Here is a 27,000-nt window from a genome sequence, read left to right on the forward strand (position 1 = left end):
AGTTATCCGGCGCTTGTTTTTAACCGTGCAGAGTGATCTACTGCTGCGGCGCTGCTTGTGTCTTCATAATTCTCAACCTCACAATCAGGGTACACCAAACTAATTTCCTCTTTATACACATTACTGTGTGTATTATATTTACAAAGCACTAAACCACTGGCAGCCTTACAGAGTCAACAAATATTGTATTTCATTTAACCTCTTCATACACAATACACATTCCTTTACACTACTACTACTACTACTACTACTACAACATCTTGTGGGTACTGAACATGTCAATTCTTTGTACAGGACAGAGCCGACTTCGATCAATCCTCAAAACATGGAAGAGGGACTCGGCAAACTGACGGTAAATTGCTATACAGTCCTCACAGAATTCATGTATTGATATTGGGGCAGCTTTTTATGGAGTTTATGACTGAGGTTTGGGAGGAGAGATTCTATATGTTCTATGCACGCCACCTATACCACCACACTGTCTTTAAATACCTGCAGCACCTTAGGGCGCACCCTAGGGCGAGTGCCATTCTACCAATCAGAACTTACCACGTTTAGTATATCTGAGGTACTTGCCTTTTCTTCTCAGTCCACCCATTTCTCGTGTCCCTCCTCCACCTCCTAATTTTTTAGGTGCATTACAGTCAGTTGGGTCCAGTGAGAGTGTTCTGCATAACCTCAGTTCTCAACCAAGGGCCAACTCATCTCACTGTCATGACCAAAGGAGTTGCACAATCATTGCCTATCCATTCACAATTACGCATAATGCTGAACCCTCACAGTTGTCATTCATTTATGTAATTACCTCAGAACATTATGAATCTTGAACTGCTGAACTCGTGAACAAACCAGTGTGTGTGAAATCTGTTACATTTGTGTCAAGGTAGCTTTGAGATACCCAAACCCCTCATCACCACAGCAGATAGGTAATATGCTACTGTAGCATGAGGAGTTGCAGCTGTAATTGTAGTCATTTAATAACAAGACACTGAACCCCAACCTGACTAGCATTAAAATAATTTCCCTTCTGGTGATCAGAAATGATAAAAAAAAAGTGCTAATATACGTAATGTTGGGCTTTGATAGGGGCAGGTTTGGTTATTAGCAATTAATAATTAATAATTATGGAATTATTAATTATTCATAAAATTATTGACGGGAGTCAATATTACGGGGCACCACCCTGGAATCAGGGACCAATAACCGTACCTTTAATTCAGTCTCAAAATGGCTGTTCACCCCCAAACGACAGTGTTTGAGTACCACTGTACATTTATGAGTGAACAGTGAAGGGTGAATTCGTACACAGGCCCTCCCAACCAGCAGTTACCACAACACATATGCATAAGAAATCACAGACAACTTCTCTTTAAATGTATAACAGTGTTTATTTACGTTAGTAATATCAATTAATAATCAATAGCACTTCAGTTAATTAATCACTCTTACACAACTATAACTATAGATCTAAACTAGCAAGCATAAAAGACAAACAGTATATGGCATATAGGGAGTTGTATGTGTGTGTGTAAAAAGGAGAAGAGAGAGAGAGAGAGAGAGCAAGATGGCAGACGTGACCACGTGGGTGGGACGTCTCGCGAGAGTTCAAGATGGCGGCCGTGACCGCACAGTTTGAACAAAGAGGAGTTTTGGAATCAAGATGGGGTTGGAATTAGGCAGCTAAAACCAACACCCTCTACTCCTCAGGTGTGTGTGTGTTAGTAAGAGAGAGAGAGAGAGAGAGCAAGAATAGAGGGGAGCACTCGCCGTCTAAAGCACCAATAATAGCCTTTTACCGCACAGAAACTCGGGGTACAACTGGGAAGTAGTACACCGGGTTACTGGTCTTTGAGCTAGTAAAATGCAGAATATTGGCTCTCTACGTGGCGATAAACACAATTGCAAGTCCAGCGACATGCAATGGCACACATTCAGCTTCACAACATTACAATCAAACCGGTTACTCATACAGATGCGTGCAAGGAGTTAGATTGCCGGATACACAAACAGCTAATCTAATCCTTCTGGATCCAAATAGTGTTATGGCAAACACTAAACAGTCTGGGCTCGTCCAGCGAGTTGAAGACTGTGCCTTGGCTTAAACAACAGAACAGTTCGAACGTTAAAATGTACCACCTTGTATAGCAACGGAGTTGCAAGAAGGGGCGATGCGGAAAGGTAGCTCCTGGAATTTATATCCTCCGTGACGTCATGGGGGATCCCGGGGTTTGCCCAAGTCTCGTCCAATGAGAGACCAGAGTTTGAATTCCAGCCAGTTCACACCTAGGTGTGAACTTCAGGGCCAGTTGGAATTTTGGCGCTGCTTTTCCTTTGTCTGAAATCAAGCCCAGCGGGTGGGCTAGAGTTAAGGCTTTTGGTTTTCTTGTTAGGCCGCAGATGCTCGTCCTATTGTTTTAATTAGTTTTCTTTTGTTTCACCTTATGGCGTGGCCCAACAGTAAGACACTACAATATACTGTGACTTTGAAATATGTATCGGCTTGTAGTCACTTAAGAATACACACAATTGTCTTAACAACAGCTTGGCTCCAAATAAAGTCAATAAGTGATTTCACACTCAGTTATACACATATGGTGAGTTGATATGATTCCTTATTTTGCCTCATTCAACAGAAAGATGATGTCTCCTACTGGGCCTTGAGTATCACCATATTAAAAGCACTGGACATTCCCTCCTACGATTATGGTAAGTATAGCTAAAGCTTCACATGATCTTTAAGAAAAGAATAAAAAAGACTGAAATCGTGTCACTTTTTTGAATCATTTTCACTCAGCCCACTATAGAACCTTTTCATATTCATGCGATACATACTTACAAGGAGTGTTTGTCAGTGTGGTGTTGCATAACTTATACTGCTGTCCCTGGGTTTTTTTTTCCTGTTTCACTACTACAGGGTCTGAATCAGACTGCTATGTCACTCTGCATCTCCCCACGGCATCGGCAAAGACCTACCAGACAACAATCGTGCCGAACGGCGGCAACCCGGTGTGGAACGAAACGTTTAACTTCAGGGTCCCCAGCCACCTGAAAGTGAGGCCACTGTATACTGACATTTAGTCAATGTGAAATCAGGGTGTGAACTACAGGGGAGCCAGGGGGAGCTTGGCTCCCCTTAGTAAGACATGAGCTCCCCTGAAAACACGATTTGTGAAATTTTGAGGGGTCTCTAAAATATTGACAATATGATATTTTTGCCATGCATTTCTATTTTTCTGTATCTTCATCATCATGGATCATGCGTAAAATTAGGCTATTATTGATGTATGATTCATGCATGAGGGTGATTCATACCTAATTCACTTTAATTTAAGATACCGGCATGCATGATATTCTTGCCATCACCATCGAAGCGTGGCGGCGCAATATCAAACTTCACTCACTTTAACTCAAAGATCAGAAAAAAAAACGTACCTAGTCACACTCAGTCTGCGTGCCAAATCGCCATTATTCATTTCTCTGTTTTGTAGTCAGCATACTACAGACATGTCAAAAAGAAAACAAGGAAGCTTACTCACAAATTTTGGTTTTACCAAAAAATCGAAGCCAATCGACAAGCAAATAGGCCTACATGCTTGCAGCTATGAATATTTCTATGAATATTTCTTTGCAACAAGAGTCACAGTCAGCCCCCCCCCCCCCCCCCCACTCCCTTACACAGGGAATTACAGAAAAAATGATGAGATCACTTTTGAGTCTATAATTAATGGACATGACTATTCCATATGACACTGTGCCTCAGTGCACACTGTTACCAACTTTGTTGCTAGATTTAGCAATTTTTTAGACCGCCCTGGCGACTTTATTTATCAAAAGTGACTAGTGACTAAAGTGCAAAAATGCTAATGCATGTATATTTGTGCTACTTGCTTGTCAAATACACAGTACTTGCCATTAGGGGTGTAACAATCCTAAAAATGTACGATTTGATCTGACTTTCCAACACACCCACTCTCTCAAGAATTGATTTTGTTGCCCTCTGGGAGGCGGTATGGACCTGTTAAAGCAACCTAGAATGTGTACAAAAGGTCCTTCATACCAAACGCAATCACCGAACTAAACTCTTCCTCATTGTTCACGTTTTGATACTGTTGGCTATGTATATTGTTTTTTGTGTGTTGTATCATATTGTATTTTATTTATTGCGCTGTGTCACATGTTAACCAACCTGTGAGGCCAAAGGCAAATTTCCACGGTGGTGGACAATAAAGTTCTGTTCTAAACAGTGAGCTCCTCTGCTGTCTTTCCAGAATGTTCTGGAGTTGAAGCTGTATGACGAGGACCCCCTGAAAAGCGACAACCTGATTTCCACACTGATGTTTGACATTAGCAACCTCACCCCAGGGAAGAAGGAGAACAAGGTCTTCACCACAAACCCTGAGGTGAAAATATCAAGAAACCATATTAATAAATAGATCAGCATCTGTAGTCATTCTAAGCATATTGGCATAGCATTGATCTGGGACCAGTTGTACTTCCTCAGACATATTTATCGAATAAAGTTTAGTGATGGTAAATAACGTAACCTGACTCATGATCCTCCATCTGTACTGCTGTTTTGAGAAGTTTGATGAATACAGACCTGAATATGAAAATGATTGTGGCAAGGCTACTAAATTGTGTAGCCAGTGTTCTTGCACAACTACTTATCATTGCTCATACATGGATAGAATTCACACATTATTCTCATGCCCTCTTTTCTATAGACAAAGGGTCAACTCTGCGTTGATTTTGAGCTACAGGAGAGGTAACTGAGTTTTGTATGTTCCTGTTTTCATACAAAGGCTATATTTAAAGTAATTTGTTTTTCTATAGCTTTCAAATATTGCGTCTGAACTCTAAACATACAGATGCAACAAAAATCATTTGTCTTTTTGTAGTGAGGAGCCCAGTCACGAATACCTCACAAACGGCATCCTAGTGGTAAGTTTTCTCATGTGGGATCCTGACAGCACAAACACCCAAATAAAGACTCTAGGAACCAGCATGAAAGCAGAGTTCAGAGAAGGTTTATGCAAGGGTCAGACACATTAACAATGTCTCTTTATTCCCACTAGGTCTTAACTTGATTGAGACACTAAAGATTTACTTATATCATGACACAATCATTATGCATTAAAGGAACAGCTCACCTAAAAATGATTATCATCATTATCTACTGACGCGCGTGTCAGTTGAAACTCTATTGAAGTTCGTACAGCCACCACAGATTATGCTGCACGAGCTGTTAATAGAAATTTTATGAACATTTTATGCTTTATTCGGAGCTGGAAAAAGATGCCCCCATTCATTCAGTTTCAGTTGACATGGGGGTGAGTACATAATAACTGGGAATCAACAGGAGCTAAGGCACCTAAGGAACAGAACTGATCGATCCCATAAACTCTAATGTTAAATCAAGTATGAAGCGACATGAAAAATAAGTAGGTCTATGAAGTGGTGATATCTGAACATCAAGCTGCCTCGTGACACAGAAGCAGGAGGGCCTTACCTTACCTATAGTCTGTACAGACAATAGTTGTGCATTATGAGTATACCTTACTTTGATTACAATAACCAGAATAACTGATTTCTCTTTGTGCCTCATGTCCCTAGGGTGTAATCGTAGTCATTTAATAACAAGACACTGAACCCCAACCTGACTAGCATTAAAATCATTTCCCTTCTGGTGATCAGAAATGATTAAAAAAAAGTGCTAATATACGTAACAAACTACAATATACTGTGACTTTTAAATATGTATCGGCTTGTAGTCACTTAAGAATACACACAATTGTCTTAACAACAGCTTGGCTATGGCTCCAAATAAAGGCAATAAGTGATTTCACACTCAGTTATACACATATGGTGAGTTGGCCCCTGCAAGCCCTAAGTGGCCCTATGTGGGAATGTGGCTTGAAAATCCAAAGCCAGACTCTGTAAACCACATATTCCAGGTACGTGGGGGATTACAAGGTATGATTCCTTATTTTGCCTCATTCAACAGAAAGATGATGTCTCCTACTGGGCCTTGAGTATCACCATATTAAAAGCACTGGACATTCCCTCCTACGATTATGGTAAGTATAGCTAAAGCTTCACATGATCTTTAAGAAAAGAATAAAAAAGACTGAAATCGTGTCCCTTTTTTTAATCATTTTCACTCAGCCCACTATAGAACCTTTTCATATTCATGCGATACATACTTACAAGGAGTGGTTGTCAGTGTGGTGTTGCATAACTTATACTGCTGTCCCTGGGTTTGTTTTTCCTGTTTCACTACTACAGGGTCTGAATCAGACTGCTATGTCACTCTGCATCTCCCCACGGCATCGGCAAAGACCTACCAGACAACAATCGTGCCGAACAGCGGCAACCCGGTGTGGGACGAAACGTTTAACTTCAGGGTCCCCAGCCACCTGAAAGTGAGGCCACTGTATACTGACATTTAGTCAATGTGAAATCAGGGTGCGAACTACAGGGGAGCCAGGGGGAGCTTGGCTCCCCTTAATAAGACATGAGCTCCCCTGAAAACATGATTTGTGAAACTTTGGGGGGTCTCTAAAATATTGACAATATGATATTTTTGCCATGCATTTCTATTTTTCTGTATCTTCATCATCATGGATCATGCGTAAAATTAGGCTATTATTGATGTATGATTCATGCATGAGGGTGATTCATACCTAATTCACTTTAATAAAGATACCGGCATGCATGATATTCTTGCCATCACCATCGAAGCGTGGCGGCGCAATATCAAACTTCACTCACTTTAACTCAAAGATCAGAAAAAAAAAACGTACCTAGTCACACTCAGTCTGTGTGCCAAATCGCCATTATTCATTTCTCTGTTTTGTAGTCAGCATACTACAGACATGTCAAAAAGAAAACAAGGAAGCTTACTCACAAATTTTGGATTTACCAAAAAATCGAAGCCAATCAACAAGCAAGTAGGCCTACATGCTTGCAGCTATGAATATTTCTGTGAATATTTCTTTGCAACAAGAGTCACAGTCAGCCCCCCCCCTCCCTCCCTTACACAGGGAATTACAGAAAAAATGTTGAGATCACTTTTGAGTCTATAATTAATAGAAATGACTATTCCATATGACACTGTGCCTCAGTGCACACTGTTACCAACTTTGTTGCTAGATTTAGCAATTTTTTAGACCGCCCTGGCGACTTTATTTATCAAAAGTGACTAGTGACTAAAGTGCAAAAATGCTAATGCATGTATATTTGTGCTACTTGCTTGTCGAATACACAGTACTTGCCATTAGGGGTGTAACAATCCTAAAAATGTACGATTTGATCTGACTTTCCAACACACCCACTCTCTCAAGAATTGATTTTGTTGCCCTCTGGAAGGCGGTATGGATCTGTTAAAGCAACCTAGAATGTATACAAAAGGTCCTTCATACCAAACGCAATCACCGAACTAAACTCTTCCTCATTGTTCACGTTTTGATACTGTTGGCTATGTATATTGTTTTTTGTGTGTTGTATCATATTGTATTTTATTTATTGCGCTGTGTCACATGTTAACCAACCTGTGAGGCCAAAGGCAAATTTCCAAGGTGGTGGACAATAAAGTTCTGTTCTAAACAGTGAGCTCCTCTGCTGTCTTTCCAGAATGTTCTGGAGTTGAAGCTGTATGACGAGGACCCCCTGAAAAGCGACGACCTGATTTCCCCACTGATGTTTGACATTAGCAACCTCACCCCAGGGAAGAAGGAGAACAAGGTCTTCACCACAAACCCTAAGGTGAAAATATCAAGAAACCATATTAATAAATAGATCAGCATATGTAGTCATTCTAAGCATATTGGCATAGCATTGATCTGGGACCAGTTGTACTTCCTCAGACATATTTATCGAATAAAGTTTAGTGATGGTAAATAACGTAACCTGACTCATGATCCTCCATCTGTACTGCTGTTTTGAGAAGTTTGATGAATACAGACCTGAATATGAAAATGATCGTGGCAAGGCTACTAAATTGTGTAGCCAGTGTTCTTGCACAACTACTTATCATTGCTCATACATGGATAGAATTCACACATTATTCTCATGCCCTCTTTTCTATAGACAAAGGGTCAACTCTGCGTTGATTTTGAGCTACAGGAGAGGTAACTGAGTTTTGTATGTTCCTGTTTTCATACAAAGGCTATATTTAAAGTAATTTGTTTTTCTATAGCTTTCAAATATTGCGTCTGAACTCTAAACATACAGATGCAACAAAAATCATTTGTCTTTTTGTAGTGAGGAGCCCAGTCACGAATACCTCACAAACGGCATCCTAGTGGTAAGTTTTCTCATGTGGGATCCTGACAGCACAAACACCCAAATAAAGACTCTAGGAACCAGCATGAAAGCAGAGTTCAGAGAAGGTTTATGCAAGGGTCAGACACATTAACAATGTCTCTTTATTCCCACTAGGTCTTAACTTGATTGAGACACTAAAGATTTACTTATATCATGACACAATCATTATGCATTAAAGGAACAGCTCACCTAAAAATGATTATCATCATTATCTACTGACGCGCGTGTCAGTTGAAACTCTATTGAAGTTCGTACAGCCACCACAGATTATGCTGCACGAGCTGTTAATAGAAATTTTATGAACATTTTATGCTTTATTCGGAGCTGGAAAAAGATGCCCCCATTCATTCAGTTTCAGTTGACATGGGGGTGAGTACATAATAACTGGGAATCAACAGGAGCTAAGGCACCTAAGGAACAGAACTGATCGATCCCATAAACTCTAATGTTAAATCAAGTATGAAGCGACATGAAAAATAAGTAGGTCTATGAAGTGGTGATATCTGAACATCAAGCTGCCTCGTGACACAGAAGCAGGAGGGCCTTACCTTACCTATAGTCTGTACAGACAATAGTTGTGCATTATGAGTATACCTTACTTTGATTACAATAACCAGAATAACTGATTTCTCTTTGTGCCTCATGTCCCTAGGGTGTAATTGTAGTCATTTAATAACAAGACACTGAACCCCAACCTGACTAGCATTAAAATAATTTCCCTTCTGGTGATCAGAAATGATTAAAAAAAAGTGCTAATATACGTAACAAACTACAATATACTGTGACTTTGAAATATGTATCGGCTTGTAGTCACTTAAGAATACACACAGTTGTCTTAACAACAGCTTGGCTATGGCTCCAAATAAAGGCAATAAGTGATTTCACACTCAGTTATACACATATGGTGAGTTGGCCCCTGCAAGCCCGAAGTGGCCCTATGTGGGAATGTGGCTTGAAAATCCAAAGCCAGACTCTGTAAACCACATATTCCAGGTACGTGGGGGATTACAAGGTATGATTCCTTATTTTGCCTCATTCAACAGAAAGATGATGTCTCCTACTGGGCCTTGAGTATCACCATATTAAAAGCACTGGACATTCCCTCCTACGATTATGGTAAGTATAGCTAATGCTTCACATGATCTTTAAGAAAAGAATAAAAAAGACTGAAATCGTGTCCCTTTTTTTAATCATTTTCACTCAGCCCACTATAGAACCTTTTCATATTCATGCGATACATACTTACAAGGAGTGGTTGTCAGTGTGGTGTTGCATAACTTATACTGCTGTCCCTGGGTTTGTTTTTCCTGTTTCACTACTACAGGGTCTGAATCAGACTGCTATGTCACTCTGCATCTCCCCACGGCATCGGCAAAGACCTACCAGACAACAATCGTGCCGAACAGCGGCAACCCGGTGTGGAACGAAACGTTTAACTTCAGGGTCCCCAGCCACCTGAAAGTGAGGCCACTGTATACTGACATTTAGTCAATGTGAAATCAGGGTGCGAACTACAGGGGAGCCAGGGGGAGCTTGGCTCCCCTTAATAAGACATGAGCTCCCCTGAAAACATGATTTGTGAAATTTTGGGGGGTCTCTAAAATATTGACAATATGATATTTTTGCCATGCATTTCTATTTTTCTGTATCTTCATCATCATGGATCATGCGTAAAATTAGGCTATTATTGATGTATGATTCATGCATGAGGGTGATTCATACCTAATTCACTTTAATAAAGATACCGGCATGCATGATATTCTTGCCATCACCATCGAAGCGTGGCGGCGCAATATCAAACTTCCCTCACTTTAACTCAAAGATCAGAAAAAAAAAACTTACCTAGTCACACTCAGTCTGCGTGCCAAATCGCCATTATTCATTTCTCTGTTTTGTAGTCAGCATACTACAGACATGTCAAAAAGAAAACAAGGAAGCTTACTCACAAATTTTGGATTTACCAAAAAATCGAAGCCAATCAACAAGCAAGTAGGCCTACATGCTTGCAGCTATGAATATTTCTGTGAATATTTCTTTGCAACAAGAGTCACAGTCAGCCCCCCCCCCTCCCTCCCTTACACAGGGAATTACAGAAAAAATGTTGAGATCACTTTTGAGTCTATAATTAATAGAAATGACTATTCCATATGACACTGTGCCTCAGTGCACACTGTTACCAACTTTGTTGCTAGATTTAGCAATTTTTTAGACCGCCCTGGCGACTTTATTTATCAAAAGTGACTAGTGACTAAAGTGCAAAAATGCTAATGCATGTATATTTGTGCTACTTGCTTGTCGAATACACAGTACTTGCCATTAGAGGTGTAACAATCCTAAAAATGTACGATTTGATCTGACTTTCCAACACACCCACTCTCTCAAGAATTAATTTTGTTGCCCTCTGGGAGGCGGTATGGATCTGTTAAAGCAACCTAGAATGTGTACAAAAGGTCCTTCATACCAAACGCAATCACCGAACTAAACTCTTCCTCATTGTTCACGTTTTGATACTGTTGGCTATGTATATTGTTTTTTGTGTGTTGTATCATATTGTATTTTATTTATTGCGCTGTGTCACATGTTAATCAACCTGTGAGGCCAAAGGCAAATTTCCACGGTGGTGGACAATAAAGTTCTGTTCTAAACAGTGAGCTCCTCTGCTGTCTTTCCAGAATGTTCTGGAGTTGAAGCTGTATGACCAGGACCCCCGGAAAAGCGACGACCTGATTTCCCCACTTATGTTTGACATTAGCAACCTCACCCCAGGGAAGAAGGAGAACAAGGTCTTCACCACAAACCCTAAGGTGAAAATATCAAGAAACCATATTAATAAATAGATCAGCATCTGTAGTCATTCTAAGCATATTGGCATAGCATTGATCTGGGACCAGTTGTACTTCCTCAGACATATTTATCGAATAAAGTTTAGTGATGGTAAATAACGTAACCTGACTCATGATCCTCCATCTGTACTGCTGTTTTGAGACGTTTGATGAATACAGACCTGAATATGAAAATGATCGTGGCAAGGCTACTAAATTGTGTAGCCAGTGTTCTTGCACAACTACTTATCATTGCTCATACATGGATAGAATTCACACATTATTCTCATGCCCTCTTTTCTATAGACAAAGGGTCAACTCTGCGTTGATTTTGAGCTACAGGAGAGGTAACTGAGTTTTGTATGTTCCTGTTTTCATGCAAAGGCTATATTTAAAGTAATTTGTTTTTCTATAGCTTTCAAATATTGTGTCTGAACTTTAAACATACAGATGCAACAAAAATCATTTGTCTTTTTGTAGTGAGGAGCCCAGTCACGAATACCTCACAAACGGCATCCTAGTGGTAAGTTTTCTCATGTGGGATCCTGACAGCACAAACACCCAAATAAAGACACTCTAGGAACCAGCATGAAAGTAGAGTTCAGAGAAGGTTTATGCAAGGGTCAGACACATTAACAATCTCATTTTATTCCCACTAGATCTTACTTGATTGAGACACTAAAGATTTACTTATATCATCACACAAATCATTATGCATTAAAGGAATAGCTCACCTAAAAATGATTATCATCATTATCTACTGACGCGCGTGTCAGTTGAAACTCTATTGAAGTTCGTACAGCCACCACAGATTATGCTGCACGAGCTATTAATCAAAATTTGATGAACATTTTATGCTTTATTCGGAGCTGGAAAAAGATGCCCCCATTCATTTTAATAGTTTGGGAGAAGGCTGAAATGGGACTACGGGGGCTAACTCGCGCTGTGTTTGGTGGTCCTACCAACTTCAGTGGAGTTTCAGTTGACATGGGGGTGAGTACATAATAACTGGGAATCAACAGGAGCTAAGACACCTAAGGAACAGAAGTGATCGATCCCATAAACTCTAATGTTAAATCAAGTATGAAGCAACATGAAAAATAAGTAGGTCTATGAAGTGGTGATTTCTGAACATCAAGCTGCTTCATGACACCATGGGCCTTACCTTACCTATAGCTTGTGCAGAATATTGTGCATTATGAGCATACCTTACTTTGATTACAATAACCAGAATAACTGATTTCTCTTTGTGCCTCATGTCCCAGGCTGGTCCATTCTCTGCTTTGGATATCAGGATCGACAAGCTAAGCAATGAAAGTATGTACTATCAACATCAAACATATTTATTTGTCAATTCTTTGGAAGTAATATGCTTATGTTTTTTATGAGAAGTCACGCCAACCTTTGGCGAATCGGTGTGAAAAGTTAATCGGTTCTTCCTTGCCCCATGACCAAACTTTCCACAATAATGTTTGAATTTTGGCTCTCAGTTCTTTGTGTACTTGTGCACATAAGTGAATACAAGTAAATCCAAGTAAAATGTGTAAAGTGTGTAATTGCTAAAAAAAATATATATTCTCTGTCTCTATGCACTGCCTCGTGGCACTTATGTCCTGTCGGACTAGAACTTAGCTTTATGGCACTTACTCTCGTCGTTCTCTCCTGACTAGATCCTTGCTTGTGTTGTATTAAAATCTCATGTGTACGTCGCTTTGCCAAATGGGAAATTGTAATTGTAAAATAAAAAGTGTTTTTTAGGCTTAAATCTAGTTCACTCAGCTCTTTTTGGCCTTGCAACATATATACATGGCATTGTAACATTATTTGTTCAACAGATGAATAAATGCAACATTTAAAGACCGCAAATGGATTCTGTGATCTTGAGGTATCTGGATCAAAATGATTTGTGAAAACTAACTCAAAATCAGCAAGACCAGTCTGATGTTGCATTTCTCACCTTCTCACCATCTGTACCTGCTGAACAGATGATGACAGAAAAGTGACCCAGAGGCAACCAAGAATGAGACATGCAATTACCCCACATACAGTGCTTGCTTGTGTGTGCTCACATGTGACTTATCAAGCAACGATAACATAGTTTTCATCAGTATTCATAGAGCCATTAATATCTCGCACATTTGCATCTTTTCGCAGAGGTTAAGGTGCTTAAAATAAGGGGTGCCTATCAAGAAGATATTCAAATTCTGAATCCGCAGGAAGCAAGAAACCTGCGCTTCTATGTCAACAGGGACCTGGAGACAGAACTAGGAGTGGCGGTGAGGTTTAACTGTCTTACCTTGGCATGTTTTAGGCATCATCACACTGTTGAATGAGTGGTGGTTTCTCTACATGGGTCCGCATTCAGCTATGTATGTATGTATGTATGTATGTATGTGTGTGTACAACGTATACATAGTTGTTCTGAATTATATTCATTTAACAAAGAAATGTGTTTAACCTTAACTGCCCCTTTCCCTGCCTGCATGAAATGATTGACCTGGTTTGGCATATTACTAAATTGAGGACACTGATAATGAATCTTAAGGTATGGATTTATTAATTCAAGGGAATAGATTACTAATTTAAGGGTACGTGTACTTTGAAACACAGAGGGCACGAGTACACAGATCCAGTTTTCTTCCTCAAAACTTTTCATACTTTCACAAATTATTTGTTACACTTTTGAAAATAGTTCTTTGTAAATGCAAATGTTTTTTTCAAGCTCAAATCATTTTGGAAGGGAAATACCTTGTAGGTGTTTTTTCAAAACACATTCAAATGAACTATTTTCAAAGCACTAATTATAACCAGACCAAATTAACATAACACGCATCCAAATTATATGTAATGTATTGCAATTATCTCCTTTTCTGTGTTGTAGTCTTCAGAGGAGGTTCCTCTGCTATCTGCCATCAAACTCCAGCCACTGCCTGCCAACGATAATGTCAAAGTGTCTCTACCTCTTGGTCAGGTATAACAACTCATCATGTTTGTATGAGGTCTGACTGCTTGTTCACACTGTGAGCAACTTGGTTCATGGGTTGCTCTATTCTGACCGATTGAGGGTGAGGCCAGAAGCTCTGATTGTATTTATGTAGTGGTCTGCAGCTACAAAGTTTTGAACAGGCAAAGTTCTGAAGTAAGTTTTGAACAGGCAACATAAGCTAGTGTTAATTGGCAAGTGTTAATTAGGTAGCATTAATAAAAATACTATCAACCCCAATGATGGATGCAACCATTCTCTCCAAGCATCGTTTTTGATACGTTTATTCCTGTAGTCTTTCAAATAAAAGTTGTAGAGAACTGGGCAGCTTTGAATAGCTGGAATCAACTTCTTGTCCATTTTGCCAGGTAGAGCTATTATTCAAGAAATCTTATCTCATTGGTAGGGAAACAAGGATGTGAAAAAATCTCATTGGCCGTTGGATGGACAATGACTGCAAAAAGTTCAGTTTCCCTGGTCGCTCAGATCAATAGGAAATGAATGGACTAACGCTGACTTGTTGGTCGTGTTGCTCACAGTGTGGAAGCACAGTGGTTGTAATTTGAATTACTATAAGACCTGAGGCGCTTAAATAATAATGTGGCATTTTTCCCATCACAGGACACAGTGGATTTAAACCTGCATACAGATGATGGGTAAAGTGCTTCCTTCATAACCTCTGGCCTTCATGCAGGATCAGTAGCCATTCATACTCTCCTAATTTCATATGAGTGAAAGTGTTAGTGTGTGTTTGCACTCTTACCTTAATACCCTTGCTTTTACATTGCAAATCCATAGCATGGAGGAAGGTCTTGCAGTGCGTATGGATTTTGACATCCCACCCCAAGAGAAAGAATATCTAGAAAAGAGGAAAGTCGTGGTGGGACAGGCTTTGCAGAAGCTGCTTGGCCTCAGCTCTCCTCCTGGACCCAAAAAAGTACAGTGCACTTCTTCTGAAATGTATATCTATCTATCTATCTATCTATCTATCTATCTATCTATCTATCTATCTATCTATCTATCTATCTATCTATCTATATATATATATATATATATATATATATATATGTGTATATATATATACACACATATATATAGGCTATATTTATATATATTATTCAGGAGGTCTTAGACTATAATTGAGAGACATTGCAACCTGCTCTTTGTCTTGCCTCATGTCCTCTGCTGTACATTCTGCATATGAGAACAGGCTGCAGAACCACTAGGTGCACGCTGCATCACCATAAATAATCATAATAATAATCATCATCATAATCACAATTTCATTATTTTTAATAAAAATGTTTTTCTTGAGATCACGGGTCAAGTACATTAATGATTGTGGTTGCAATGTCTGCCTATGTCAAAACTAGAGTAAAGTAAATGCAACACTATCAGGCTTACTAGCCTCAGCAAAACCATTATTTTGTTATCTCGAGATACAGTATTTAAAGTTGCAATAAGTGATTTTACGACCACTAGAGGGTGACAGAAATAGCAATACATTCTGGAACTGGAACATTGTAAATTAATATAGGAATTTCAGTTCTATACTCTAAAGACATTTTATATCCTCTAAAAGTGTCTTTTTTTGTGGATCCTGCAAGTCTTCCATATGCCAACAAGCTGATAATCACTTTAGGGATCTCAGTAGCAAATGTAGAATCCAATTAGAACATATCATCATATCCATTTAAACATATTTCTGTCCTCTGCCCAGGTGCCTGTAATAGCTTTGGTGGGTTCAGGAGGCGGGACCAGAGCGATGACAGGCCTGTTTGGCAGTCTGAAGGGGCTGCAGCAAATAGGCGTCCTGGACGCAGCCACTTACATCACTGGTGTGTCCGGGTCCACATGGTGAGTTAGACAGTTGAGGGATCTGGGTTCACAGTATTTGCACAGTGCTGTGTCACAGTATTGCTTATTGGTAAAACCTCATTAACAACTTGTTTGTCTACAGACCTTGTCTTCAGGCGTTTGTATGCTATGCAAACTATGAATGCAAAAGAAATGCCTGATGGGCTTTGTGTACATTATGGCCTTGGCCCCTGCTCCAGAAAACAAATTTTGTCACATTTGCTGACTTTGCTAAGTGTTTCACTTGAATAATGAAGGAAGCAGAACAGGGTCGCAGGGCAATGAAGAAGGCTTTCAGACTGTGCCACATCTGCACTAGACCTGTTTCTGCGTTTGATTATATGTATTTCAATCAGGCAGCACCACCATTTTGTACATATTTCCTGTTTTTAAATCATTCTCGCTCTCTCTAATTCATTCCCATATGAACAGGACTATGACTAGCCTGTATCAGCAAGCCAATTGGTCACAGCAGGACTTAAACAGTGCCATCTCAGCAATGGAGGGGAAGATAACCAAGGACCTCTTGAGTTCCTTCTCCACTGACAAACTGCAGTACTACAAAGATGAAATGGACAAGAAAGGGGAGGAGGGTCACACTGTGTCACTCGTTGATATGTGGGGCCTGGTTATTGAGCATCTGATCTTTGAGAAGGTAAAGAGCGCTACTCTTTCTCTGACCATCATGTTACATTATATAGATCTCCACAAGTTTAAGTGTGCAAATAATTTGAAGCCGAAATGTTGTGCATCTTGGTTGCAGTTATTCTGGTTCATCATTCATTGTAGTTTTTGGTTTGATCTTTAGTCATCGAAAACTAGATGACTATGATTTTTTTGTCGATGGTTTTGCAGAATAAATGTTTTTTCATCACTGTTGTGACATGTTGGCTTCATAGAAAACCACCAGTACTCTGTCTGAGCAGCAGAGGGCAGTGGCTGACGGCCAAAACCCTCTCCCCATATACACAGCTGTCAATATGAAGGATGAGTTGAAGGGCTGCGAATTTGAAGCTGGTAAAGATCCTCTAGGCATTTTCTTTCATCTGTGTTTTTGTCAAACTTAAAAGGAGACAGCTGAACTTCTTTTGTGCAAGATGATTGAGGCCCAAGGGCATAATGCAGTAGTGTGTACATATATATATATATATGTGTGTGTGTGTGTGTGTATATATATATATATATATATATATATATATACATACATATTTAACAAGGTGTCTGCAAGTTTAATCAAGTTAGATTTTAAGACTTAAGAGTTTTACTTTTTAAGACTTGTTTAATGCATGTTAAGATGAAATGCAATACTGATTTTTCACGGGTAAAAACAGTGCACCAAGTAACACTTTCAGAGGGCAAATCAACACTAAGTCTCTACGCTAAGGATTTTGGATAATGATTTCATTAATTTAATTCTATAACTTTTCTAGGGCCTGCAGACACCCTGTTCACAAACCATAGCTGAAAATGCATATTGTGGAGGAATAAGGATTGATTTTGTTTTCCCCTTTGATCAATCTTGTTTTCAGAGTGGTGTGAGTTTACCCCCTATGAGGTAGGCATATCAAAGTATGGGGCGTTTGTCCCAGCTGAGCACGTTGGGAGTCACTTCTTCCTTGGTCATATGATCAAGAAACTAATAGAACCCCGCATTCCTTTTCTGATGGGTGAGAACATGACAGCTCATTCATAAATACACTTCCTGTTATGTCAATAAATATGCATAGTTTTGCACAGCACTGTTAATCCATGTTAATTAAATCCTTTTCATATTTCAACATTATCAGGTATATGGAGCAGTGCCTTCTCTGTTAACATGATCGAACTATGGGAGCTTGCGACAGGTGCACAGCCCTCCTGGGCTGTTTTCCAAAGATCTAATATCAACGACATAGGTACAGCACATTCACCCTATGATGCAATGAGACATACAATCAAACTAAAAAGATTTGAAAATGACTACAATCACTACAAGACAATATTCAGGGTTTCCCACACATAGAAAACTTTGTGGCGGAACCGCCACGATATCAGCACTGACCGCCACAATGTTGGTTTTTTTTGTTCACTATTTAACTGTAGAACTGCGTGTAGCGCATTGATTCGCTCAGCCCCTAATTGCTCCGCGCTCGCTCTCTCTCTCTCTCTCTCACCGGACCCGTCTGTTCGCCTCCCATTACACATGCGGGCGTGAGGGATATTTTTTTTCCATCCCAAGAAGACGGCCAGCTGAATTCCCAAAAAGAACTAACAGTTAACATTACTCGGAATACAGCTGGGTTTCCAAGATTAGAAGGTCTAGCTGCTAGTCAGTGTTAGGCTTATATTATCTTTTTAACTCTGACTCTGAATGTTTGCTCCCTCAATCCAGATTAATATTGAAAAATATTTTCAAAGAAGGAAAAGGACTCGTCCTGAGGAGGAGCAGGGTCAGTCTGGACCAGAGGAGCTGCTGAGCAGCAAAACAGAATAGATAATGTAACAATGTCAAAGGCTAGTAATTTAATGATGTAAAGATACAGGTGAGACTGACAGCACAGAGAGATGTAGCAGGGCAGAGGGGCAGAAAAGCTGATTTCTCTGTAAAAGGGGCCTCATTTCTATTCTTCTGTACCTTGTAGACAGGGGCGTAGTAGTGGGGGGAAAAGTGGGACTGACTACCCAGGGCCCCAATGCGGGGAGGGCCCTCGAAAAGCCTGGAATGAAAAGTTTGTTTTTGTTTGCAATTTTTTATTTCTAAGTAATAGTAGTGTCATAAGTAAATTAAAATAGGCTGAATAAATCGGTTGAGAGACTGAACTTTGTATAAAAAAAATAAATAGTGGAGGCTCTCTGAAGCCCCTCTCACCCCTTACAAAAGGCGCAAAATAAATTAATAAATTAATCAGTATCATAAATTAATCCGCATCATAGCTACAATGTCATATGACAATATAGGCCTATCTATCAACATTACCTAGCAAAGCTTAACATCATGACATGGCCCTCAGTTTCAGAAACAGCCACCGAGAGTGGAGCAGCGGCAGGTCCCTCATCTGTTACCGAGGACGTGAGACAAGGTGAGCTCATCAAGTGGCTACTAAAAGTTATTACAAGCAATCATTTGACATTGAGGGGTCGCGGACCTCGCGGTAAAGACAGTTCAACTTTGGAGCGATATTTAGCCCTTACCCAGTAAGCTAGCATGACATGTTTGGTATCAACAGATTCATTGCAATCTCAAGATTCATATGATACCACTGACTTCACGCTAGCTGAACCTGCAACGGCCTTCAAAAGACAGTAATGTTAATGCCAGATGATCCACCATCATTTTCAGAGGGTTAAAAGTAGGCCAAGTAAACCAAGAACTGAGGAGGAGAATAATTCCAATTTTAAGATCATGGTGATCAATGAGGCAGAGTCTAATTAAAATATCACCTATGGTTCTATTTTTCACTTTTAGATGGTTAAATTATGTAATAGGCCTACCAGTAGGCTGCAGTTTAATTTTTGGCCTATTCAAACAAGACAATTTCATTTAAAAGATATATATCAGCTTACCTTGTTTTTTTCAATGTGTTACTGTTACTGGTGCATTCTGGTCAGATTTAATTATTTTCTTTATAAAAACAAGATTTGATCTTCAAAAAATCTTTTTCAAAAAAGGAGTCTTGAAAAAAAGGGGGGTGTCTCATAATCAAGGTCAATATGGTATATTATAAGCAGGTTAAGAGGCTATGTCAATCCTGTATGCACAACTTGCTAACACAGTTTAAGAATGGTATAAGCTAATATCAGCAGTTGTTTAGATTGAAGGCAGTCAGCCAGGAATCTAGGTTGGAGCATATTTGCATTGTATAACATAAATTAATCAGCATCATAGCAACAATGTCATGTAACATTATCGATCAGTATTAACTAGCAAAGCTTAACATCATTAACCACATGGCCCTCAGTTTCAGAAACAGCCACAGAGAGAGAAGCAGCGGCAGGTCCCTCATCATCTCCTGATGATGTTACTGAGGACGTGAGACAAGGTGAGCTCATATAGTGGCAACTAAAAGTTATTCCAAGCAATCATTTGTAGCAGTTTCAATGTTGTTTAAATGTGGTATGAACAGTTCATTAGTGACTACCCTAATAACCACTACAGATTCATGTGTACAGTTGTTGGCTCAATTATTTGTAAAAAAAAATTCAAATATGCGTGAGAGACATGGATCAAGAGAGGAAGGGGGCCCACAGAGACCTTATGTATAGGGCCCAGAATTTTGTGCTACACCCCTGCTTGTAGACAAAAGCAAGCAAACAAACTGAACAGTGCACTGTTTATATTTTAGCTGTTAGCTAATTTTTAAGTTATGTTATCTTTGACACAAAGTACTTGAAAGGGAGCACTTTAGATATATACAAGTTAGTTCATTTCAAGTTTGTTTATTTATATAGCCCTTTATCACAAGCATGTCTCAGAGGACTTTACAGAGAATGAGCCTAGCGTGGTCTAACTAAACAAAATAAGTGTTCACCACTTATTTTGTTGGAAATTTCAGTGAAAGAAAGATTGGACAAGCATAGCAAAAAGCACAAGGTAGACAAGAGGAGATTTTAGCAAAACAAATAATCTTCCTATTCTACATAGCCTAACCTACCCGGCACCCCCAGCCTTAGACCCTAAATGCACACAAGGAAAAACTCCCAAGAAAAACCTAGGAGGAAAAACTTGGAAGAAACCTTGGGCGGGCTTATATCTTAACAGGAATTTTCAATAGGCAATGAGAATTGATCCAATGTGCACAATGACTGAGCCAGAAAAGAAAATGAAACGTTAATGTCTTCTTCCTATTTTTGGAAAAATAAATTTTCACGAGTACAGGTGCACCATGAAAAATCTGACTCTCCCAAGAGAACTGCATCTTTAGATTTGTGCTCCTCAAAGACAGCCGTCGTCGTGTGTGCGTCACAACACACTGAAAATCTGCAAATTTCAGTTGTTAAATGTGCGCTGCTCAATCTTTTCATTGTCATTTATAATTGGAAAAATCTTTTAATTAACAGGTGATTATAATGAAATGACAGCCACAGCCAATGAGCTGTGTATATTGTAAAGCAACAGATTGGTAGGAAATGCATGTGAGATCATGGAAAAGTGGCTCACTGAAAAATAGTAAGATGCAAACAATAGGCCTACTACTGAGCTCTAAAAGTGATTATATGTGGGTGCTACACATCGGTGGTGGAGCGATATGTGAAGCGCTTTGAGTACCTAGAAAAGCGCTATATAAATGTAATCAATTATTATTATTATTATTATAGCCTACACAGACAAATTTTGGTGGCATATTTTGCTGGAAGTATTTTGTCACTGAAGACAATGTAGGCCTATCAGTTTGAAATCTAGCCAAGCTTGATCAGAGGGCAAGCTTTGCTGGCAAGGTTTCAACATCAACCAATAAGCAACAAGAATACTGGTCAGGATACACCGGCGTACCCTCAATCCGGAAATAATGAGTGAAGATAATTCACATGCCTATAGCCTATAGGCTAAACCTAGCTCCATACTATCAGACATTTATCGAAAAAATGACAGAAAAAATCCACAGTTGTAAGTAGCCTTGATGTGTCTCATTCTCTATTAATCTTTCTTGTGAATTTTGTTTGTGTGGGTTGCCATGAAATTCTTACTAAACTTCATTAACCGCATTTCATTGTCTATTTCGCTACTTGCTCTCCTCCTTGCATCTTCTCCTCGTTTCCCCCATTTCCTTTCACTGAGGAGTCAAGGAGGAGAAACCATTGTCTAATTGAAGCGAGCCACTCATAACCCAACTATGGGTTATGAGAGGCTGAGGAGTCAAGGAGGAGAAACCGTTGTCTAATTGAAGCGAGCCACTCATAACCCAACTATGGTGCAAGGGCAAGGCCAATTGAAGCAGGAAAACACAGTTCACTAGCACAATAAGCTAACTAACTTAGCTGAACTAGCCTAGGAATAGTTAGCAAGGAGACCTAGAAATGGTAAATAAAAAGAGATTTTGTTCAAAATCAACACTCTAGGATTTGTGACACAATTTTCATGCAGCAAATCCTGAAACCCAGACTTGGGAAAACAATAATATCCAAGCAGAGTTGATATTTCCAATTAGCAGCACTGACTGACTATGTTCGCCGAAGGACCTACTAAATTAGATGAATGTGGTTTTGGTGTTTCCTTTCTTTGACAGAGGTTGATAATGACCCGGCAACCCTGGACACAAATCTCCTAAACCCAGCCAAACGCATGGCCAACACGGTGTCTGATTTCTTGAGGAATCGTCCACTCATTGCCCAGATGTACAACTTCATGCGTGGACTCTTCCTACGCTGGGACTACAATAAAAGCAGCAACTTCAACGCCTGGAAAGGTGGGCCCCCTAGTCCTGTTATTGATGTGTATTGTGCAAGTCTGTGGGTCCATGACATCCTCCAAGGGATAACAGAGCACAGAGGCTTATCATCTAGCCCAAAAGCTATACATCTAGCCCAATATAATCTCTGTATCAACATTCTCCATCTGCTGATCAGACACACATCCAGATGCCTTCCCAAACAAACTGACACCGGCTGACCCCACACTACGACTGGTGGATGCCGGTCATGCCATCAACATCGGCTGTGCTCCTGTCCTGCGGCCAGAAAGAGAAGCGGACCTCATCATATCCCTCAGTTATTCATGGGACCCAGGCCATAACTTGAACGTAAATAGAATTATATAGAGGAAGAGATGCTCATTTGATTAGAGCAAAAACAGAATATGTTTCCTGAGTTTGTTATGAAGCAAAATTATATTTTTCATCCATATAGGGTGTGATATTTACTAGTTTAGTTTGAACACCACTATCAGTCAAAAAATCCATATTCTGTGCATTAGCAAAGTTACTTAATAATTCTTCATTCAGTGAATGTTTGGCAAATGCTATTTTGCTGTCCAACTCTTTAGATAAGCACTTTATACTAGCGTTATATTACTCTCAATGTACATACATATGCATTAATGTGACCACATGTTCAATCTACCAGGTCATACAGAAGACAGCTACTTACTGTAAGAATCACAAGATCCCCTTCCCGAACGCTGACTTTGCCAGTCTGGAGACCGAGCCTGACAAAGAGTTCTACATCTTTGAGGATAAGGAGAATCCCAAGGCCCCGATAGTGCTTCATTTGCCACTCGTCAATGTCACTTACAAAAAGTTCAAGGCCCCTGGTAAGCCGCTGGTTGGTTATGCTGCAATTGCAGCAGTGCTGTTTCCATTACCCTACTTTTATTTTGCTCTTTTGTACTTCTGAAAAGGAAGAATAGGAGGAAAGGCTTTAGTCTTTTTTATTGCTTACACATCCAGTCATTTTACAAAAGATTTGAAGTTAAGGGGAATGATGAAAGTATTCTGGCACAACTTCACTCACTGACAAGGTGCATGGAATGGGCAGGTAACACTGGAAAAGAGTAAATTCCAGAAACACTTGCTACTACTGAGTAAAACCAACCAAGTATTAGTAAAACTAGTGCGTTTCGGCACGTGGCCTTCATCAGGGTTTGTAAAACAATACATCTAAAAAGCCTGATGATCACGAACACAGTTCATAAACTATGTTTGTGATACACTTAGCTCGGTCTGTCACTTGGTGTTTGCTCAGGTAGGCTGCTTCCATTCCTAGGCTTCCCCATGGGTTCTGGGCTATTACTGGCTTTATAACTTGCTTATGGAGATAGAGAGCACATTTCCAGTGATTACTTAAGCAATATTACATGAGAGGGTGTGCTTTACCGTCATTATTGGCACGACAGTGATGCGGTCAGGACCGAGGCGCTTGCACCGAGGTCCGTAAGCATCACTGAAGTGCCAATAATGACGGTAAAGCACACCCTCTCGTGTAATATTGCGATTATACAAGTTACCATCAAAATAAAAGATATAATCAAAATGTATTCATATTGTGGGGCAATTCCCCAAAACCTTTTGCTAGTGTTATCTCCGTTGTAAATACATGGGGTCTGACTAATAACTGGAAAACAATCAGTCACGTCAGTAGACTCCTATGTAATGGAACCTAGTTTACTACTCCAGCAAGTAGGCCGACCCTTAGTAACGACCTAGCAACAGAGACGATTTCTAGTCCCTGTTGAGTCAGCCAGCCAACTTGAGTTAATGCTTTCTCGAGATCGTGGGATTTCCCAAACTGATTAAATGCCACACATATAAACACAAAACTGCCTTGCTAGCTCATTCTTGTTGTAACTAAGTTATCTGCTGAAAAAAAAAAGTTTTTCATGGACAGATTTAGCTACTACGTCCGCGAACTTCACATGTATTTTTAAGCTAGTAGCGCCGTGTCACCGACTCACCGGCACAGCAGATGGAGGATGCCAGAGCGTCTAGTAACATCAAGGCTGAACAGAGTTATATTTAAATATATTGTATGATAATATATGGCGGAGTAATATTTAGTGATGAGCACGGCTAGGTGTGCTGTCATGCTGATTTGATCATGTTCTAAATGTCTAGTTGACCAATCAGATTGCTTGGTCGGAACTACCTGTTGTATAATTACTATTTTAAACAGCTACTGTGGGTAAAACTTGCCATCGATCATTTTACTACACTTGCCTCTGGTTGGAACTAAATGCCTACTAGAGCATCGGGTCCTATAGTGGTGCTCCACACTGTGACTTTAGTTATGTAGCTAGCTATTTTTGTTTTTCCATTGTCAAATTACACTTCTAATGAAAGTATAGTTTGACTACAGTAATATTTACTGATCCATTAAGAACTTTGTACAGTGTGAATTTAACAAATTTCTAATCATATGACTATACAGGCGTGCCTCGGGTTGGTGAGGCAGAGATAAAAGCCGGGGTGATAGATGTGAGCAGCAGCAGCTCTCCATACAAGACCAAGAACCTGATCCTCTCACAAGACGATTATCGGGCCCTGGTGGACTTAACGACGTATAACGTCCTCAACAACAAGGAAAGCATCCTGGAGGCTGTCCGCAAGGCCCTGGAGAGGAAGGCATCAAAGATGGCGTCGTAGGAGAAAAATTATGAAGCATGCCATTAAAGTGATTTAAAACAGCCAAGAATTTAGTGATTGATGTGAATTGTAATAGGTTAGAGCAATACTGTTAGAGTCATACTGTTAGCATAGTACTACAATTAATCATGACAGTATAAAATGTATAATTTGGTTTGACAGATGTCAGTGGTCTTGATTTTTCCAACCAACACCCATTGGCTTTATGAAGGGCCATTTTGAAGCCTGGAGATTGTGTTTACGCCATGTTGACATTTTTTTGAGTCAGAGCAGCCAAAGCGAGGCCAAGGGTGGAATTCGGGTTATCTGCAGAGTCGCAGCGCTGCCTACTATTGGCCAATAATGGGCGACCTGTCAATCACTGGACAGGCGACCTGTCAATCACTAGGAAAACAACCCCGTTTTATATCCATTATATCCATCAAAAATCACCATATCGACACACATTAGAAGAAGTGAAATTAGGTGCTGAGACCATAGCGAGAAGTTGGGTTGTGGTCCCATTGACTTGCATGTAGTTGTGCCTTTGGAACCAGCTTCTAGCGGACATTAGAGGAATTGCCCCCCTTCGCCACTTCCGTACTGGCTTCAAAATTCACCCGTGGTTTTGGCCGCTTGTTCCAACCTAAACCAGCTTGGATACCAAACCATCTCATATAAATTACGTGATAAATATGTCAGTGTATGAGTTTCAGAGGTTTGATTCTCTGCCCGAACCCGAGACTGGCCCGGCCTGGCCCGTGGGTCAGGGCCGGGTCGGGTAGGAATTTCCCCTCCATTCCTCGGGCTCGGGCCCGTGGTCAGATACAGGTCTTTTTTTTTTTTGTTGTTTTCTATAATTGGGGTGGGGAGTAAGCTATTTGGTGTGATGATCAGAATGTTATATGTAGGCCCACGGATATATGTATATAGGCATGCACAAAGGATGCTCAGGTTTGTTGAACCAACTGAAACAAGTTTCGCTTCTGTGTTGCGTTAGCCTATTCATTAAGATCCTGTGGGTAATTCTGAACAGATTTCTGTCATTCAAATTTCTCTGTAATCCGCAAAGTCTGATTGTTAATTTATTGTGTCAATTATGTTTTTATCACCAGTCAATCAAAGGTTACGATTTGAAATGTGTCAGGTTTTCGCTGCCTACGGCACCACTCGCTTTGCGAGTCCTTTGCGAGAGGAAGTATGCTATTCAGTAAGATCCCACACGTAATTCTGAACAGATTTTTGTCATTCAAACAACTCGGAATTAGTTTACTTATAAACAGCCAACTTACTAAGAAAATTTCGGTTTTAAACTGGGCTCGGGCCCATAAATGCAGCCAATGGGATGGGCCCGTGCCGGGCTCAGACAGAACGTGCACGGGCTCGGGTAGGGTCGGGCTTGTTTTTTTGGGCCCGATCTAAGGTCTGATGAGTTTGGCAAGGCCCACTGGAACACACTACATTAGAATGACAGTATTTTCTGGTTCACCTATTGTGTGACTGTGCCACGATTTACAATGCTACACTACCAAGAAGAAGCATGGCTTTGGTGACAATAGAACTTCTAGAATAAATGTTAGTTAAGCAGTTATTATGCTAGAGGGGGAAGGAGTGCCTTCACAAATCTGCAAGTTGATTTTTGACCATAGTATGCGGGTTGTATGCTTCATTTTTGCAGACTTCTTTTCAACCCAGCACCTAAGAAGATGTGTGTATTACTAAATGAGTTCAGAGTTGCCTTCACAAGTCTGAAATAAACTATATAAGAAAGCAGAGAACCACTGAAATGTCAGTTCTTTCTTCAATATGTACATGTAAATGTAGTACAGCTTGTTTCCCGCACATCACACACGCAGCCATAGGAGGTAGACATTTAACAAGAGACACACTGTCAACAACGTCGTTATGCCACAGACCCTGCTGTGACTGCCTACAGTTTGCATCAAGCACCATATCAGTTCACAGTGAAAAGGGCCAGAGT

General features: G+C 40.1%; 1 protein-coding gene across 1 annotated transcript; it reads left to right on the forward strand.

Moving 5' to 3' along the window:
* Positions 1–26,777, forward strand: LOC139638520 (cytosolic phospholipase A2 zeta-like). The gene is made up of 28 exons (XM_071512670.1): positions 1–89; positions 295–352; positions 2,634–2,706; positions 2,915–3,051; positions 4,269–4,400; positions 4,725–4,765; positions 4,899–4,941; positions 6,005–6,077; positions 6,286–6,422; positions 7,633–7,764; positions 9,369–9,441; positions 9,650–9,786; positions 10,998–11,129; positions 13,364–13,423; positions 14,029–14,118; positions 14,752–14,786; positions 14,929–15,067; positions 15,851–15,987; positions 16,420–16,642; positions 16,887–17,004; positions 17,517–17,654; positions 17,775–17,882; positions 18,978–19,046; positions 19,926–20,006; positions 22,191–22,370; positions 22,531–22,703; positions 23,026–23,212; positions 24,826–26,777. Exons 2-28 carry the CDS (start codon positions 326–328, stop codon positions 25,038–25,040), a joined length of 3,090 nt encoding a protein of 1,029 aa, XP_071368771.1. The 5' UTR covers positions 1–89; positions 295–325; the 3' UTR covers positions 25,041–26,777.
* The last annotated feature ends 223 nt before the right edge of the window (positions 26,778–27,000 follow it).

The sequence above is a fragment of the Centroberyx affinis genome, unplaced genomic scaffold, assembly GCF_046629955.1.
Source record: "Centroberyx affinis isolate AG114_WGS23_722 - 3 ecotype Tasmania unplaced genomic scaffold, CSIRO-AGI_Caff_v1 ptg006441l_1, whole genome shotgun sequence".
Lineage (NCBI taxonomy): Eukaryota > Metazoa > Chordata > Actinopteri > Beryciformes > Berycidae > Centroberyx > Centroberyx affinis.

Bases quoted from the DNA above. Each gene is read 5' to 3' on its own strand.
- LOC139638520 (XM_071512670.1), top strand. From the start codon at position 326: ATGGAAGAGGGACTCGGCAAACTGACG. The intron at 16,643-16,886 runs GTAAAGAGCGCT...TTGGCTTCATAG, and splicing joins AGCATCTGATCTTTGAGAAG to AAAACCACCAGTACTCTGTC. The intron at 23,213-24,825 runs GTAAGCCGCTGG...ATGACTATACAG, and splicing joins CAAAAAGTTCAAGGCCCCTG to GCGTGCCTCGGGTTGGTGAG.